The 20159-nt window shown below is 38.4% G+C and overlaps 1 protein-coding gene across 4 annotated transcripts; it reads right to left on the bottom strand.

Annotated features, from left to right (window-relative positions):
* Positions 1–2164: 2164 nt before the first annotated feature.
* Positions 2165–7624, bottom strand: GPR85 (G protein-coupled receptor 85). Of its 4 annotated transcripts, none has more exons than XM_059711542.1 (2): positions 7103–7624; positions 2165–5698 (listed from the first exon to the last, which is right to left on the bottom strand). In XM_059711542.1, exon 2 carries the CDS (start codon positions 5529–5531, stop codon positions 4419–4421), a length of 1113 nt encoding a protein of 370 aa, XP_059567525.1. In that variant the 5' UTR covers positions 5532–5698; positions 7103–7624; the 3' UTR covers positions 2165–4418. The 4 variants fall into 4 exon arrangements, with proteins under 4 accessions (XP_059567525.1, XP_059567523.1, XP_059567527.1 ...); XM_059711540.1 differs by having other exon boundaries at positions 6798–7624; XM_059711544.1 differs by lacking the exon at positions 7103–7624 and adding an exon at positions 6477–6784.
* Between the last annotated feature and the right edge of the window lie 12535 nt (positions 7625–20159).

Genomic DNA, 20159 nt, shown 5'->3' on the forward strand with positions numbered 1-20159 from the left:
AATGACTTACTTCTTCACCTCATGATCTTGACTATCCATATAAGTTAAATGCTATTTTATTGTCTATTCAAAATCCCATAAACCAGGGCATGCATTATAGTATCAATTTTAGTATTTGTATCAAGAATCTATTATTTTCCAAACACAGAGGAAAAAAGGAAACTTTTTTGTCTCCAAGCCAAACTTAAAAACCTGCCTTTCTGCCCAGCCAGCATGGCTCAGTGGTTAAACACCGACTGATAAACCAGGAGGTCATAGTCCCATCCCTGGTCAGGGCATATGCCCAGGTTGTGCGCTCGATTCCCAGTGGGGGGCGTGCAGGAGGCAGCTGATCAATGATTCTCTCTCATCATTGATGTTTCTAATCCTCTCTCTCCTTCTCCCTTGCTCTCTAAAATCAATAAAAAAATTTTTTAAAAAAGGAAAAAACTTGCCTTTCTAAAGAAGATTTTGTTGTCTAGGAGGTGGCGGGGGAGGGGTGTAGGGGCAGTGGCTGTGAATAATTCCAAGCCTCAACCACCTGTGGGTTTTTTTGAGGCCTTTTTCTATAATCACTCAGAGAAAAAACACATTCTCTTTTCTTTCCTCCCCAGCCTTTCAAGGTTTCAGTTCTTGAATTAACTGCTTGATCTGGTGGGAGGAAATCTGGCTTTAAAATCCTTTTAATCGAAAGGGCTTGAGCAAGCTAATGGATATCATCCCTTTGGCAAAAGGAGATGATATAAAAGCTCCTTCTCAAAAAAACAAAACAAAAAATAAATCCTTATTTTCATAATTCTTTTATAAAATTAAAACCTGTTATACTGTAGTATACGGCAAAAAAAAAAAAAAAAATTAGACTTCCCTCTCTCCCCCCAAATATTTTCTCCATTGCTCCAGTTCTCAATATCCCTTTAACGTATTTGATGGTGTTAACTGATGGCAAAAAGGAATCCTTTCATTTACAAATAACATCTTCGTTTTAACCATTACATAGACTAATTAGGAACTTGTTCCTCAAAATCAAACAATTCTATCATTTCAATGTGGTTTTAAAAAAGTTTCTGAGGGGATTGGGAAAGTCACAGAACACTAGCGTGCTCTGAGTTGAGAACAATAAAAATGTCAGCAATAAACTGTTATCTTAGTAGGCCCTGCAATTTCCATTCAAAACATTTGTAAGAGAATATTCACAGACATGCAACACAGACATGCAAGTGATGTATTTTGCATAGAAAAACAAACTCATAAGATTTTGAAATCATAAATAACCCTAATTCTGATAACTATCTACCTAAATTAATGTGTTTAGCCAGCATTTGAAACATTACCGTTTATCATCTTATCTTCTTTCTTTTTTTTTTTATATATGAAACTAATATAAGCTGGATCTTTTTTGTTTGTTTTACTAACAATACAGTCTACGATGCTGGTGGGATAAAGTAAAAAATGGCAGAAGGTAAATTTATCTAATGGTGAATACATGTAAGTGAAGATTTTTGGTTCCACTTGCAAGGGTCCTACAGTAACACCTGTTGCAACACAACTCTACTTCATGGCTGAGAAGGAATATGTCTCTACAATTATAAATATGTTTAATTGTATTTGAATTTTGCAGGCCACACAACTTTTCAGCTAATAGATTAGGTAATTTGGTTGTATATCTCCAATAGGGGGCAGTAGAAAAGTTGAAGGAGTGGCATACTTCCATAATAAAGATATGTACCATTTCATAGGTAATTCTCATCTTTGCTTGGGCACCAGGGGAGGCCCCTGGGAGTGGGCATCTTAGTGCCTTCCTTTACCCAGGCATTCACAAGCTAACTTGCAGGAAGCTATAAAAATGGATGAGAAGACACCTCCAGGTCTCTTGAAGGAGCTGAAATATCTCTCATATGGAAGTGGACAGTCAAGATATGGAGGGACTTGAACTCCCATTTTGTTGTTGTTGTTTTGTGTATAGCATTAATAGCACAGGAATTTAGGATTCCAAAATACAACATGGCAACTGGTCTCTCTCTGTCCTCGGGATCCTTGCTGAATTTTCTACCAGTTGCTCTCTATAAATATAATCATTGTAATAATGTCTCTACTGTACTTTGTTTTTAGTTGGACACATAATGTCTCCAGAATATCTTTTGATAACATTTCCTTTATTGTAGTATATTGGATAATGATTTTAGTAGCAACCAGGGGACTTTATTGCTAGATTCAACCCAGTGTTGTACATTAAACTGTTTCAGATCCAATCAACTTTAGTATAAAGTAAAAATGAGGTCTAACAGAGTCCTCACTAAATCATCGCTTCAGCTGTCCTTATATGAGCAAACTGAATAGTTATATACATCACTGAGACATTTTATTTATTTTTCCTTATTTATATTTATATATTCTCTTTACAGATACACTATAGCAATAAAAATTCTGTTCCATTATTCCTAAGCTTATTTTTTTAAGTACAAAAACCCCCAAACAAATAAAAACAATGAAAAACAAACAAAAAACAATAACAGCTTGTCTGGTTTGTCATAACATTATTGTAAACTATTCTTCTTACAAGCTAAATATTTAGAATCCCGAATTTCTACTCTGCCACAAATTAAAATGTGATATTTATATGAAAATTCTGAATTAACCAACTACACAGGTATGTCTCTAAATGTTACTGGCTTATAAAAATAAAGAGAAAGATAATTATAATAAGCTATCAAATAATGCTTTTACAGATAATATAATGTGTATCAGCTTTATACTCCCTATCATTTATGCATTTCCATTTCTAAATTAATAGTGAGCAAGAAAAATAAAAAAAACTATATTAAAGCTAGTCTTCCTAGTTTGTGCTTGCTTTCCAGGTCCAAAAATTTTTTAATTGTCAAAAACTATAAAACTTATTCCAGAAAATAACAGGCTACACAGTTAAGTTTTGGCAAATGCAACTTTATATTGAAATTCACACATCTGTATTTTAAAGAATGAGACTCACAGACTCTAATATATTTCTAAAATACCAGAAATCATATTAAAGCTTTCACAAGTTAAATCTTAAATAATTAAATGACAAATACACTGAATGTGCAGAAAATATAAACAAGACTGTGCCTTCTGTAGAATAAACACTTCACAAACTGTGCAGGATGTCATACTAAGGCTGTGGTCTCCCCTTGACAGCTGACTTAAAATATAAACATACATCAACTGCCTGCTTCTCAGAACATACTAGAATGAGTAGCACAATTTCATTATTCCAATAATGTGCACCTTAATTTTTAAACCACGTGAGGAAAAAGAAAAGAGAGTTAATGATCTTCCATGTACTTCCAGATGCATGATCATGACCAGTTACTGATTTGATATCCCTTGACTATTTGCTCTAATACTAAGTAAGATGAAAGATATTAGAAGCAACATGTTTATTCTGAATTATTAGAACAGCTCAATTGTACCATTAATGTTGCCTTCCAGGCCAAATAAAAGCGAACTGGGAAAATTTTGTACCAAATCAACAAAAATCAAGTAATACAGTTCAATGCTAGCAATTTAACTAGTAGGTAAGGAAAGTGGTATTTAGTAATGGTAACATATTAATTTTTAAAAAGTAGATTCTAGCTCCGACTGGTGTAGCTCAGCAGTTGAGTGTCTACCCAGGAACCAAGTGGTCAGCAGTTTGATTCCTGTTCAGAGCACATGCCTGGATTGTGGCTCAATCCTCAGTAGGGGGCATGCAGGACACAGCCCATTAATGATGTTTCTCTCTCATCAATATTTCTATCTCTCTATCCCTCCCTCTTCCTTTCTCTCTAAAAATCAATAAACACACTTTTTTTTTTAAAAAAAAGTAAACTCTAATTGGAACCAATATACTGCTTTGGAATGCACCTCCAAACTTACAAGATGATTTTTTTTTTAAATGTCACAATTCAATAATTCATGGCATATCTTTAGTGGATTATGGTACTTTAAGTCCCCAAGTATTTTAGTATTTGCAAAACAATAATAGTATGAAATGTTTTAAACTCTTCAAACTTCTAAAATTAGTTTTTATCAACATATTTACCTCAAGTCAACTTAACTTATTAAGATGTCCAATGCTAGTTTTTTTTTGAAATGTTTTTTTCATAAGTAGTGATATACACAGCATTTAGCACTGATACTTAGCACCTGCTAATTTCATTACCTAGTTTTCAACCACATAAAGAAACTTAGGGCAGTGGTTCAGTCCTTTCTCAGTATCAAACCTCCATGGGCAGTCAGCAGGATCACTCTGAGATTTAAAATAGGATTATCGGTGAACAATTGCAAAGACTGCAGAAAGTCCCCCAAATCCCTATAACCACTAATCCCATTCTTGATTTTCTTCTCAAGATATGGCTACAGGCCACAGTTGCTTAACAGAGAAGGTCAGTGTTTCAGAAGGCTAAAGATTTACAGATGCTCCTTCATATAACACAGTAAGGTTCCCTTGGTAACCTGGATTTTCTGCAGTAAAGGAGGGTTGTGCTGAAACAGCGTCTCAGCTCCCTGTTGGAGAAAATGCAGACAAAAGGATTGATTCCTGCTTGGGCAAAACTCATCCAGACAGCAGCTGTTAGAAATCCTCCCGGTACTACCGGCCCTCTTGCAAATACTCTCCAATAGCAGGCTACCAGGTAGGGCCCCCACAAGGTTAGGAAGAGAAAAGTCATTATGTAGAACATTCTGCTGATCCTTTTTTCCATTTTGAACTCATCTAAGACCAATAGCCTTCTTCTGCTCGTGGGGTTTGCATTCTGCCTGATGCCCAGCAAGGTAGGTGGTGTGGGGCCCCTTCCAAATCCCGATAGCCAATTGGCAGCTGCCTGGCCGCTGGCTCCGGGGCCATGAAAGGTCCAGTTCTGGCTGACCGCTGCTACAAACTGAACTGGCTTCATTTTCCTTCGATCGTGGACAAAAAATATCAGCTTGAGGTAGACAAGCTGTGTGGCTAGGAGGATGAGAGCAAGGAGCAGCATAAATCCCAAGGAATCGTTGGCCCTGAAGGAGCGGTGTTGGAAGGTGCATTGATCTTCCTCCCTAATGAATGAGTAAGTGCCCACATCTAAAACCGGGGGAAACGCCATGGCCACCGACAGAGTCCACACCATGCAGATCACAGCCAGGCACGTCCAAAAAGTCAGCCTCTTTGTATAAAAGCGATGATGGGCGATAGCTAAGTATCTGGTGACACTGATGCAGAAGAGCATGAAAGCCGTGTGGAAACAGGACAGAACCCCCAGAAAGGCAATCACTTTGCAAGTCAGAGTCCCATACGTCCAGGTAGAGCCATTTTTGACAGAGTTGAATACAAATGGAAAACAAATTGCAGATCTGAGGACATCAGAACAGCCAAGGTCCAACAGGAAGTAGTAAGGTGCTCTATGCAAGGTCTTATCTTTCACCAGCAAAATGGAAATCAGAAGGTTGCCCACCACACTGACTCCTATTATGAAACCCAAGGAAGTCAGTTTCAGAAAGGCTGTTAGAGGGGAGAGATTTTGCAAAATGTTGTCAGCTGCATGGCTATAGTTCGCCATAGATGGATGGAGGATAAAGATACAGCCTTAGTCAAGTCTCATGATCTAGATAGAACAAGGAAAAGACAGACCCATACATTTTACTGAAAATGTAATCCACAAAGAGAATCGATCCAATCTGCTGTCATGCTTCCTCTTTTCTTCCATTTGATTTGCCATCAGAATATCTGGGGGGGAAAAAAGAGCTATCAGGTATGAAGTTAACAAGCAATGATGTCAGGCAGTGCTAACATAAAGCTGTTGATTTATGGGAAATAAGTAAAGTTTTAATTTTGAATGTTATTATTTGCTTTAGTATTTTTGCTTGAGAGTTCAGACAATTGGCTTGCTTAGTTTTCCAAGCTAGATAAACTTAAAAATGTCCCTCTTTTGGAGAACATATGTGGGGTTTTTTTGGTACCTTTAGGACAAAAGGGATAATGTCCCACAATCATAAAATATGCCAGTCTAGGAATTAGTCACTAGTGTTGCAATGGAATCTACAAGATTGACAATAGAAGACAGAGAGGAGACTGCATTTATTTGAGGTCTATTAGTATCTGTCAGTATTTTATAGGTAACTCCCCTGTAGATATGGATCCAAAGAACCATTGCAAAATATTTATCTTTTAACTCATGTGTCACTATTCATGCTGTATATTATGAGTGTATTTTTTGATTCCTTAGAGTATAATTTCAACATTTCTGATTTCTAAATTAATAGGAAATTATCCCAGGATTTGATGTGACTTAATCTTTTGTTTCCCAACTCCCACCCCACCCCATTTTTGGCAAATCTTTCCTCTTTTAAGCACACACGATTATTAAAAATGGTTAATGCAAATACTGGCCAGGAAAACACACCCAGAGGAATAATGGACTTCCATTTGTAAATCTTGGATGCCTGGATTCAAATAAATTTAACACGAACCTGTATTTCTTGGTCAATTAAGCCTTTCCATTTACACTGATCATCTTAGTTGCAAATCGAAAGTGGCTTCGTTAAAAAAAAAAAAAAATGCACATTTTCTTCTAGATGCCTGGGAATCACACCGGGAAAATCGGCTTCCTCTGCTATTTCCACTAAGCATATTTCCTTTGCCACTTTCCACTTGCTCGGAATATGCTGACGGTAACCCAGGCAAAACTGCTTCGATGATTTTAATTTCCCCACTGGTACGTCCCCGGGTAAATACCGATCTCATCATGCAACATTACGAACCCTGAAATCCGCCACCCCTGGATTTATAATGGGGGGAGGAGGAGGGGGAGACATGCATTACATACGCGAAGATGGTGCGAGAAGACTGTTTCTGTGCTGCAAGGGAACTGTTTCCGGCGGCTCGCAGGCGGTAGTCCTCAGTCTTGCAACGCTTTCCAAAAATGGAGCTTTGAATAAGCCCGACTGAAGATGCATTGTCCGAATGTACTTCCATTATGTAGTTTATTGTAAAAAAAACACACAACAAAACAAAACAAAACAAAAAAAACCCACCTGGGGGGGAGGGGGAGCGCTTTCCTGGCGAACCTGCAGTTTCATCGACATGTGAGCCCTCCTCCCCACAAACTTAACCGAGAGGCTGGCCTCCTACCTGTTGGTGTTGGGCATCCCGACAGACTATAGCTTCTTCTTTCTATAAATTGCTGATTATTTTTTATTTTTTATTTTTTTTTGGCCTTAGTGCTTTGACTGAGCATCCAGGCAGGGCTCGGCGGCGCCTGCGCGCTGAGCCTCCACGAGTTGCAGCCGCGTCCGCCTGGCGCAGGGCGGCCTCGCTCAGCGGCGCAGGGCAGGGGCTGCGGGGGCCTCGGCGCGGCTCAGCGCGGACCCGCGCCCGGGGCTGGCCAGGTTGGCTGCGGGTCCGGTCCTGCCGAACTGGCAGAAGGAGGCTTCCGTATCCCTGCGGTGGCTTCCGAACTCGACCCGTTCCCGCATGGGAAGTGGGAAGCGGAGAGGCTGGCTGGGGGCCGCAGGCCCAGCCCCCCGCGGGCAGCGCCGAGAGGCCACCTGGCCCGGGGCGCCCGCCCCTCCTCTTCCCGGACCCTCGCCTTCCGCGAACCTTTTCCTCCTTCCACTTTAGAGTGGTCCCCAGCAGCGCCGCTGACCTTGGGATTTGCAAGTTACGGAGTGGGGAGGGGGCTGGGGGAGAGCAATAAATCTACAAAAAATGTAAATGACTACTCCTCGCCTTTCACCCTAAGGAGCAACAGATTTCGTTTCCTTCTTGCAAGTGCGATTTACCAATAGGTTGGTCATGTCAAAGCACCTGTGTGTGTTTCCCTTTGTTATTACTGAAGAAAAATACCAGGAATACATAAAGGCCCAGTGATACCACAGCGCACCACACGGCCTGACACCGGGGCGCTTTAGGGATGCCTCGGAGAATCATGCATTTCCTCATGTTGCCATTTCGGAAGAATTTTGTTGGTGGGGTAATAAGAGATTTTAAACAACTCCCCACTTCCAAAAAAACTAGCAGACTTGCTTTCATTTATTCCCAATGTAAAACGTCTGCTTCTCACCCATGCTTTATTGCTTTGTAATAATCTGTTAATGAAACAGAAAAAAAAAATAAAGATCTTTACAGTAATAAATTGATGTCCGAACAGCAATAAAATACCTCATTGTTGGGTGGTGAGAATGTGACGTCAGGGAAACGGAAGCCAATCAGCATACAGATAACATGGGTTAATTTACATATTGTATTTCTATTGGCTATACCAAGATAAAGCTTTTCCTGTTTAAAGCTTAAAAATATATACTTCACTGTCATGATGTCATTCTCATTACACAAAGCCCTATGTTGGTAATACTGAAATGATTACATTTTCCTAATTTGTTTTCGCATGTCCTAAATCCATTTAAAAAAAGATAATGATCTTTTTAAAAATAAAAATATAAAATATAAAGCACCTAACTCTGGCATTCCTCTAATCTACAAGAATCAATCCTGCAGTAGTACTGGAGTAACTTGAGAACATTTCCATTCAAGTGAAACACTCCACTTTTTTTGCAAAACAAATTCAGAAGAAATCAAAACCATATGATGGTTTACAATTTCTATGTGAAATGTCAAATTACTTTGTTTTAATCCTCACATGAAGATATGTTTTTATTGATTTTAGGGAGAGGAAAGGAGAGAGAGAAAAACATCAATGTGAGAGAGAAACATCAATTGGTTGCCTCCTGTTCACAGCCTGACTGGGCATGACACATCTTTGGTGTAGGGACCCAGCTTCAACCAGGGGAGCCACCTAGCCAGGGCTCAAATTCATTTTTATGGAACTAAAAATACATTCAATTTGTGTTGTTGTTTTCTTTTACTTTCCAATTAGTGCCTCAATGTACTTTGCAAAGAGTTATTTCCTGAGGTTTTTATTTTAATTCTCATCCAAAGGCCTATATATTGATTTTAGAGAGAGAGGAAGGGAGAGAGAAAGAGAGTGAGAGAGAGTTGTGAAACATCAATTGGATGCACTCCGCCCAGGGATTGAACCCAAAACCTAGGCATATGTCCTGACCAGGAATTGAACCAGCAACCTTTCAGTGCATGGGAAGATGTTCCAACCAACGGAGCCACGAGGCCAGGGCCTGAGTTTTTGCAGTTCAAAAATCCATAGAATAAAAACAAACACAAAGAAATTCTGAATATTCACGATTGGCCTAATCCTTGCATGGATTAAGGAAAGATTATTTAAAAGTAAATTAAAAAGGTGACTGCCCTGTCAGGCCATGAAGCAATAATTTATTCTGCCAAAAGGTATAGGACCAAGGGTTTATATATACTTTAAGAAACAGGTATTTCTTCCTTAAAAATAAAGGAGAGGATATAGGTGTATGCAATATCTTTCATATCTACAGCTCAGGGTATATTAAGGCTATAATTTTCCTTTGCAAATGAGTACAGTTACATCTACTAGTTACTCAGTTTCTACAGCTATTAGATGAGAATGGCCTTTTTTTTTTTTTTCCTCACTAGGGGGTTCAGGAAAATAATGAGATAGTTTCCAGTTAGTTCATTAACTCTATTGGAGAAGAAATTAAAGTCTAAACCTTCCACCAACAGGGGTTTTAAAAAATGGACTTAATAACTAACAAAAATTTCGTATCATCTACTAGTACTCAAATGTAAAGTTATTAGTTCAAAGTGCTCAAATCATAACCTTGTTTGATCATAGCTAATTTCTTTTTTATTCCTTATATCATCAAACCTAGAAAATTTATGTTGAGAGTAGGACTAAGCAAACAATAGCAAAATATTATATCCACCCTGGGTGTGAAGGATTCTAAAGGTTTTCAAGTTCTGGGCATATTACATTTACTACATTGATCATTGGATTAGGAAATCTGATATAATTTGCTTAGTTTGGTTCTTAAAATAATGTATATAATTTTATTTAAAACAGCAATTACCTTCTTTTCAAAATTAGTAGGACATTTCAGATTTTTGCCAAGTGATGCACAATTTCTTGAAGGTCAAATGCAATATTTCGGTTCTACGCATTGTTTATGTGAAAATGTATGTCAGGTTGTAAATAATTTTGGCAAATACACAGATTGATAGTCTAGGACAGTGATGGCGAACCTTTTGAGCTCGGCGTGTCAGCATTTTGAAAAACCCTAACTTAACTCTGGTGCCATGTCACATATAGAAATTTTTTGATATTTGCAACCATAGTAAAACAAAGACTTATATTTTTGATATTTATTTTATATATTTAAATGCCATTTAACAAATGCATTTGGTTGAAAAATCAACCAAAAAAATGAGTTCGCGTGTCATAGGTTCGCCATCCCTGATCTAGGATAAAACGTTCTAAGAAAATTTTTTAATCATTTATTTAAAGTGCCATCTCTCCCACTTAAAACTTGTCATTAAATCTTTAAAACCATGTGTCTTTGGTATTCTCAATTCTTATTAAAATCTAAAACTGTATCTGAAAAAGAGACTTAAACATTTTCTGAAAGCTATCTTATTATGAAAGGCTCCCATTGGGGACTTTTTCAGAAAAACATTTTAATTTTTATCAAATTTATTGGGTAACATTGGCCGATTAGTGTAAATGTACCACAGCTTCTTCATCCACTCATTTACTGATGGGCACTTGGGCAACTTTCAAAATTTGGCTATTATAAATAATGCTGCAGTGAACATAGGGGTGCATATATTCTTTTGTATTAGTGTTTTGGATTTCTTCAGATAAATTCCCAGAAGTGAAATTGCTGGGCCATCCACAGTTCTATTTTTAACTTTTTTTGAGGAAATTCCGTACTGTTTTCCACATTGCCTGCACCAATCTGCATTCCTAACAACAATGCACAAAGTTTCCCATTTTAACCTGATCTTTGACAACACTTGTTATTTGTTAATTTGTTGATGATAGCCATTCAGACAGGTGTGGGGGATGATATCTCACTGTGGTTTTACTTTGCATTTCTTTGATAGTTAGGGACTTTGAGAATTTTTTCATATGTCTATTGGCCAGCTGTATGTTCTCTTTGGAGAAATGTCTATTCTGATGCAAATATAAAATTGGATTGTTGTTGTTGTTGTTGTGTATGTGTGTGTGTGTGTGTTGAGTTAAATGTTCTTATACATTTTGATATTAACCCCTAATCAGATGTCTCATTGGCGAATATGTTCTCCCATTTGGTGGGTTGCCTTTTCATTTTGTTGATGGTTTCCTTTGCTCTGCAAAAGCCTTTTGATTTGCTGTAGTGCCATTTGTTTATTTTTTCTTTTGTTTCCTTTGCTCTAAGAGACATATCAGAATAAAATATTGCTACGAGAACTGTCCGAGATGTTACTGCCTATGTGTTCTAGAAGTTTTTTGATTTCGAGACTTACATTTAAGTCTTTAATCCAGTTTGAATTTATTTTCCTGTATGGTGTAAGAGGGTGGACTTTCTTTCTTTCTTTCTTTCTTTCTTTCTTTCTTTCTTTCTTTCTTTCTTTCTTTCTTTCTTTCTTTCTTTCTTTCTTTCTTTCTTTCTTTCTTCCTTCCTTCCTTCCTTCCTTCCTTCCTTCCTTCCTTCCTTCCTTCCTTCCTCTCTCTCTCTCTCTCTCTCTCTCCCTCTCTCTCTCTCTCTTTTCTTTTTTCCATGCATCTGTTCAATTTTCTCAATAACATTTCCTGAATAGACTCTTTTTACCCCATTGCATGCTCTTGTCTCCTTTGTCAAATATTAATTGCCCATAAAGTTGTGGGTTTATTTTTGGCCTTCCTATTCGGTACCATTGATCTATAATATGTCTGTTTTTATGCCAGCACCATGCTAATTGATTATTCTGGCCTTATAGTATAGTTTGACATCAGGTAGCACGATCCCTCCAACTCTTTTCTTTCTCAAGATCACTGTGGCTGTTTAGCGCCTTTTGTGGTTCAAATAAATTTTTGAAATATTTTTTCTAGTTCTGTGAAATATGCCATTGTAGCTTGATAGGAATTGCATTGAATCTATAGATTGCTTGAGTAGTATGGACATTTTAATGATGTGAATTCTTCCCATTCACAAACACAGTCTATGCTTACACTTATTTGTATCTTCCTCCATTTCTTTCTTCAGTGTCTTATTTTCCAAGTACAGGTCTCTTACATCCTTGGTTAAATTCACTCCAAGGTATTTTTGATGCAATTGCAAATGGGGTTGTTTTCTTAGTTTCTCTCTCTGATAGTTCATTCTTAGTGTATAAAAATGCCACAAATTGCTGGATATTTATTTTGTTTCCTGCTACGTCACTGAATTTATTTATCATTTTTAGTGGATTTTTGGTGGAACCTTTAGGGTTCTCTGTGCACAGTATCATGTCATCTGCAAATAGTGACAGTTTTACCTCTTTTCAAATTTGGATGCCTTTTATTTCTTCTTGTCTGATCTCTGTTACTAGGATTTTCATTACTATGTTGAATAAGAGTGGTGAGAGTGGACATTCCTTTTTTGTTCCTGATCTTAAAGGAAACACTTTTAGTTTTTACCCACTGACTATGATGTTGGCTGTGGGTTTTTGCTACATGGCCTTTATTATATTGAGGTATGTTCCTTCTACAGTATTCCCACGTTGCTGATATTCTTATTATAAATGGGTGCTGGCTCTTAGTAAATGCTTTTCCTACATCTATTGATATGATCATGTGATTTTTCTAACCTTTTATATTGTTTATGTGGTGTATCATGTTTATTGATTTGTGGATATTGTACCAACCTTGTGTCCCTGGAATAAATCTCATTTGATCATGTTGTATGATGCTTTGTATTGCTGGATCCAGTTTGCTAATATTTGTTGAGTATTTTAGCATCTCTCTTCATCAATGACATTGGCCTATAATATTTTTTATTTATTTATTTTTTATTGGGGAGGGTAGAAAAGGGAATATAAAATTCTCTAATTTTATTTATTTATTATTTTCATCATTATTGTTCAAAGTATTACATAGGTTCTCCTTCCCCCCCTTATTAACCTCTTCCAACCCTCTCCTGGCCCTCACCCTCCGCCAGGCCCCCGGCCCTCACCATCCTATTGTCTGTGTCCATGGGTTATGCATAAATGCATACAAGTTCATTGACTGATCTCCTTCCACCCACCCTGCCCTGCCTTCCCTCTGAGGTTCAACAGTCTGTTCATGCTTCTATGGCTCTGGGTCTATTTTTGTTCATCATTTTATTTGGTTCATTAGATTCCACATTTAGATCACAGTAAGATCATGTGACATTTATCTTTCTCTGACTGGCTTATTTCACTTAGTATAATACTCTCCAGGTCCATCCATGCTGCTGCAAATGGTAAGAGTTCTTTCTTTTTTATTGCTGTGTAGTATTCCATTGTGTAAATGTACAATAGTTGTTTCCTCCACTCATCTACTGATGGGCACTTAGGCTGTTTTCAAATCTTAGCTATTATACATTGTGCTGCTATGAACATAGCGGTGCATATATTCTTTCTGATGAGTGTTTCTGGTTGTGTGTTGCTTTCAGGGAATATGATGGGTGTTTTTCCTGTCCCAGAGCTACTCCTCTGCAAGTGGCCTAAGATATTACTGTGCTCTTGGCTGGACAGAGATTCTTGTATGGAGACCAATGTGGTCAGCTGGGACCCAGGAGTTTTTATCAGTCTGGTGGATAGCCCCTTCTCCAATTCAGACACAAAGGGCTCTTTGAGGCTGTTCACACATAAGCTTGGCCTCTGCCTTTTTTCCTCAGTAAAGCTCCAAATGCAGGGTGTATCACCCTTCCTGCCCTCTGTGTGTTGGCAGCAGGTAGCTCCTTCCAGGGAAAATGGCAGTTTCGGTTTGGAAGCCTGTGCATGACCCAATGCAGGATTCCTGGCTACTGCCTTCCCAAGTCTCCTTGCCCTCCCTGCTGCTCACCCCGCCTGTCCTCAGGCACCTCAAGCCAGCTCCGCCCTCCCTGCACCGATGTGTCAGGTGTGTAGTTGCCAATGAAAACTCCTGTGGTCTGGGGCAGTGGTTCTCAATCTGTGGGTCGCAACCCTTTGGCGGTTGAATGACCCTTTCACAGGAGTCGCCTAAGACCATCCTGCATATCAGATATTTACATGACGATTCATAACAGTAGCAAAATTAGTTATGAAGTAGCAACAAAAATAATTTTATGGTTGGGGGTCACAACATGAGTAACTGTTTTAAAGGGCCAGAAAGTTGAGAACCACTGGTTTAGAGATTTTTTTTTTTTTTTAAATGCAACAGAAACTGTGGCTCTCTCCCCCATGGGCTCTGGTCTGCCCCCAGCAATCCTGCTACCGTTCACTGCTGCTTCAATTGGGTGCTGTGGCCCTGGGTTGCACTGCCACTGTTGGGTGTGTGGAGCCCTGAGGGTGCTCCCAAAACAGTTCTTCCTGCAGCTCAGATCCCTCCTCTCCTGGCTCCCCACCTCCCCAATCTCTCCCTTCCTATGGGCCTCCAGGTGCCTTTTGTTCTTCCCTGTTATAAGTCACCTCCCAGCTGGACCACAGTTGGAAATTCAGGTGAATGTTCTCCAATGTAGTTGTATTTCCAGCATGGCCCTGGGATGAGGTGCCCGACAGGTCTACCTATTTGACCACCATTTTCTCCTCCTAATATTTTTTTCTTTATAGTGTCTTTATCTGCTTATGGAATTAGAGTAATGCTGGCTTTATAAAATGAGCTTGAGTCTTCCTATTTCTTGAATTTTTTTTGAAGAGTTTGAGAAGGATAGGTGTTAGCTCTTCTTTTTTTTTTCTTTTTAAAATTTTTATTGCTGAAAGTATTACATATGTCCCCTTTGTTTCTGCCATTGACCCCTTCTAGCCCACTCCCTCCAACTGCCCCAGGCCTTCATCACCCTCTTGTCTGTGTCCATGGGTTATGCATATATGCATACAAGTTCTTTGGTTGATCATTTCCCACCTACCCACTCTCAACTGCCTTCCTTCTGAAATTCTGCAGTCTGTTCCATGCTTCTGGATATATTTTGTTCAATAGTTTATTTTGTTTATTAGATTCCACATATGAGTGAGATCATGTGATACTTCTCTTTCTCTGACTGGCTTATTTCGCTTAGCAATGATACTCTACAGGGCCCTCCATGTTATCTCAAAGGGTAAGAGATCCTTCCTTTTTACTGATGCATAGTATTCCATGGTGTAAATGTACCACTGCTTTTTTGTCCACTCATCTACTGAAGGCACTAGGGCTGTTTTCAGATATTAGCTATTGTAAATTATGCTGCTATAAACTTAGGGATGCATACATTCTTTCTGATTGGTGTTTCAGGTTTCTTAGGATATATTCCTAGAAGTGGGATCACTGAGTCAAATGGCAGTTCCATATTAAATTATTTTAGGAAACTCCATACTGTGTTTCATAATGGTTGCACCAGTTTGCATTCCCACCAGCAATGTACTAGGGTTCCTTTTTCTCCACATTCTCACCAACACTTGTCATTTGTTGATGGCAGCCATTGTGACAGGTGTGAGGTGACACCTCATTATTGTTTTAATTTGCATCTCTCTGCAAATTAAAGTGACTTTGAACATTTTTTTATGTTTCTTGGCCATCAGAATGTCTGCTTTGGAGAAGTGTCTATTTAGGTCCTTTGCCCATTTTTTAATTGGATTGTTTGTTTTTATTTTGTTAAGTTGTATGAGTTCCTTATATATTTTGGATATTAACCCTGTATCAGATGGATCATTGCCAAATATGTTCTGTCATACAGTGGGCTCCCTTTTTGATGGTTTTATTGATGGTTTTTTTTTTTGCTGTAGAGAATGTTTTTATTTTGATGCAGTCCCATTTGTATATTTTTTCCTTAGTTTCCTTTGATCTAGGACCGTGGTAGGCAAACTGTGGCTCGCGAGCCACATGCGGCTCTTTGGCCCCTTGAGTGTGGCTCTTCCTAAGCCTTAGAAGTACCCTAATTAAGTTAATAACAATGTACCTACCTATATAGTTTAAGTTTAAAAAATTTGGCTCTCAAAAGAAATTTCAATTGTTGTACTATTGATATTTGGCTCTGGTGACTAATGAGTTTGCCGACCACTGACCTAGGAGATGTATGTGTGAACAGATTGCTATGAGAAATGTCTGAGATTTTGCTGCCTATGATTTCTTCTAGGATATTTATGTTTTCAGAACTTGCATTTAAGTCTTTTATCCATTTTGAGTTTATTCTTGTGTATGGTGTAAATTGGTGGTCTAGTTTCATTTTTTTGAACCTATCTTTCCAATTTTTCCAACACCATATATTGAAGAGACAGTCTTGACTCCATTGTATGCTCTTGCCTCCTTTGTCAAATGTTAATTGAGCATAATGTCTTGGGTCAATTTCTGGGGTCTCCTTTCTGTCCCATTGATCTATATATCTGTTCTTGTGCCAGTACCTGGCTGTTTTGAGCACAGTGGCATTGTAGTATAACTTGACATCTGGTATTGTGATTCTTCCAATTTCGTTCTTCTTTCTCAAGATTGCTGTGGCTTTTTGGGACTTTTTTGATTTCGTATAAATTTTTTAGAGAGTTTGTTCTAGGTCTGGATATTTTAATAGGGGTTGCATTGAATTTATAGATTGCTTTGGGTGGTATGGACATTTTAATGATGTTGGTTCTACCAATCCACGAACATGGTACATTTTCCCACTTGTTTATATCTTCCTATATCTCTTAGTTTTCTAAGTACAGGTCTTTTACCTCCTTTGTTAAGTTTATTCATAGGTATCTTAATTTTTGTTGTTGTTGTTGCAATGGTAAATGGGTTTTTTGTTGTTGTTTTTTTAGATTCTCTTTCTGAGAGTTCATTATTGGTGTGTAAAAATGCCTTGGATTACTGTGGGTTAATATTATATTCTGCTACATTGCTGAATTCATTTATTAAATTGATTAGTTTTGTGATGGAGTCTTTGGGGTTTTCTATGTACAATATCATGTCATCTGCAAATAATGAGTTTCACTTCCTGCATTCCAATTTGGGTGTCTTTTTTCTTCTTCTTCCTGTTTGATCACTATGGCTAACAGTTCCAGTACTATGTTGAACAGAAGTGGTGAAAGCGGGCATCCCTGTGTTGTTCCTGTTTTTAGGGGAAATGGTTTAGTTTTTGCCCATTCAGTATGATGTTGCCTGTAGGGTTGTCATATAAGGCTTTTATTATGTTGAGGTTGAGCTCTCTATTCTCACTTTGCTGAGAGTTTTTATCAAAAATGGGTATTGAATTTTGTCAAATGCTATTTCTGCATCAATTGATATGATCATGTGGTTTTTATCACTCAGTTTGTTTATGCGATGTATCATATTTATTGACTTGTGGATATTATAACAGCCTTTCTTGCCTGCAATAAATCCTACTTGGTCATGGTGTATGATCTTCCTAATGTATTGCTGGATCTGATTTGCTAGAATTTTGTTGAGGATTTTAGCATCTATGTTCATCAGGGTTATTAGCCTGTAATTCTTTTTCTTTGTAGTGTCTTTGTCTCCTTTTGTGATTAGGGTAATGCTGTCTTAGAAAGAGATTGGAAGTGTTCCTTCCTCTTGAATTTTTTGGAATAATTTGAGGATGATAGGTGTTAGTTCGTTTTTAAATGTTTGGTAAAACTCCCCTGTGAAGCCATCCATATCAGGCCTTTTGTTTGCTGTGATTATTATTATTATTATTAATTACTGCTTCAATTTCATCAGTAGTTATCAATCTATTCAAGTTTTCTGATTCTTCCTGATTGAGTTTTGGAAGATTGTATTTTTCTATGAATATGTCCATTTGTTCAAGGTTGTCCAGTTTCTTGAAATAGAGTTGTTCACAGTATTTTTTTATGATCCTTTGTATCTCTGTGGTGTTAGTTGTTACTTCAACTCTTTAGTTTCTGATTTTGTTTACTTGGGTCCTCTTCTTTGTTTCCTGGTGAGTCTGGCTAGAAGCTCATCAATATTGTTTATCCTTTCAAAGAACCAGCTCTTGGTTTTATTGATCTTTTGGTCTCTAGTTCTTTTATTTCTGCTCTGATCTTTATTATTCCCTTCCTTCTACTTTGGGCTTTTCTTTTTGCTCTCTTCCTAATCATTTAAGTTGTATTGTTAGATACATTATTACAATTTTTTTTCTTGTTTTTTGAGATAAGCCTGTAGTGCTATGAAATTTTTTTCCATCCTTTCACTCTCATCCTGCTTAATTAAGTCTTTTGTCCTGAGGTGGGTCTCTTGTAGACAGCATATAGTTGGGTTATGTTTTTACATCCATTCAGCCACCCTATATCTTTTGATTGGAGCATTTAATCCACTTACATTTAATGTTATTATTGATAGGTACTTCTGTAGTGCCATTTTAATTCTTTATGCCTATGTTTCTCTCTCTGCATTTGTTCTCATTAGAGCAGTCCATTTAGCATTCCTTGTAGTGCTGGTTTGGTGGTGAAAATCTCCTTTAGCCTTAAAAAAATAATCTGTGCAGCCTTTTATTTCACCATCTATTCTGAATGCTATCCTTGCTGGATATAGTAATCTTTGGTTCAGGTCCTAGCTTTTCATTACCTTGAGTACTTTATGCCATTCCCTTCTATCCTGTAGAGCAGGGGTCCTCAAACTTTTTAAACAGGGGGCCAGTTCACTGTCCCTCAGACCGTTGGAGGGCCGGACTATAGTTTTAAAAAAAACTATGAACAAATTCCTATGCACACTGCACATATCTTATTTTGAAGTAAAAAAACAAAACGGGAACAAATACAATATTTGTATTTGCATGTGGCCCACGGGCCGTAGTTTGAGGACCCCTGCTGTAGAGTTTCTGTTGAGAAATCAGCTGTCAGCCTTATGGGAGCTCCTTTGATGGAAACAAACTGCTTTTCTCTTATTGTCTTTAAGATGATCTATTTGTCTTTAATTTTTGGCACTTTAATTATGATTTCTGGGTGTGGACCTGTTTGGGTTCTTCTTGGTTGGGACTCTCTGTGCCTCCTGAACTTGTGTGACTTTTTCCTTCACCAGGTTAAGGAAGTTTCCTGCCATTATTTCTTTGAACACTTGTCTCTTTCTTGCTCACTTTCTTCTCCTTCCGGCACACCTGTGATGCAAATATTGTTACATTTCATGTTGTCATACAGCTCCCTTAAGCTGTCCTTGTGTTTTTTAACTGTTTTTTTTCTTTTTGGTTCTCTGATTGATTTTCTACCCTGTCTTTTAATTTACTGATCTGATTGATCCTCAGCTTCCCCTAATCTGCTGTGTATTCCTTCCACTGTGTCCTTTATTAGTGCTATGTCATTCTTCATAGTTACTATGTCTTTGCTCATGCTCTTGAGTACTTTTGACATCATTATTCTGAACTCTATGTCTGATAAATTTCTTATCTGCATTTTACTTAGATCTTCTTCTGGAGACATCTCTTGCTTTTTGGTTTGCGGTCTTTTTCTTTTCTCCCCATTTTGGCTGCCTGTTTATGTTTGTAACTATTTATTAGGTAGATCTGCTATGACTTCCAATCTCTAGTGCAGCACAGTGCTGTTTGGACTAATTAGATCAAGCAAAGTCTCAAAGCCTCCAGAGTCCTGCCTCTGCCTGCAGACTGATTGTATTCAGTCTTGAGTAGCCTCAGGCAATTGTCCACTAGCAGCAAGAGGTTTTCCAACAGGGTGGGGAAATTGCTTCTGTCTGGAAGCTGTTATTCTCAGTCTCTTAATGGGTCTCAGAAACTCAACAGGGTGGATCAAGGGGTTTTCCAATAGGGTGGGGCAACTGTCTTCCCCCCGGGCAAAAACTGCCCACATAGAAAAGTCTGTTGGAGAAAGATGTCCTCCACAGTGTAAGGGAATGACTCAGCACAGGAAAACAGGGTGTTTAGCTTCCGAACTCAAACCTGCCTTCCAAGCTCTAACCCCAGAGCCCTCAACCCTGGCTTCTGCTCACACAGCTCCAGTCCACTCTGCCCTACCTCTTCTGGAGCCTAAACTGAGTGGCTGCACATGAAATTTTGTGAGTTGACCCTTTAAGAGGGTGCCTGTACTTCCAGCCATCTCTCTTTGGCAGACAGCAACCCTACTTCTTTTTTACAGCCAGATGTTATGTGTGCACCTCTCAGTTCTGGTGCTTTGGACTGGGTTGCTCAGTGGGAAGCTCACACAGCTGAGATACTTCTCAGGAACTTCAACTGCTGTCTATAGGAGCCTGGCCTGTCCTTTCACGCTTCCA

Source organism: Myotis daubentonii, chromosome 10 (assembly GCF_963259705.1).
Source record: "Myotis daubentonii chromosome 10, mMyoDau2.1, whole genome shotgun sequence".
NCBI classification, from domain to species: Eukaryota; Metazoa; Chordata; class Mammalia; order Chiroptera; family Vespertilionidae; genus Myotis; species Myotis daubentonii.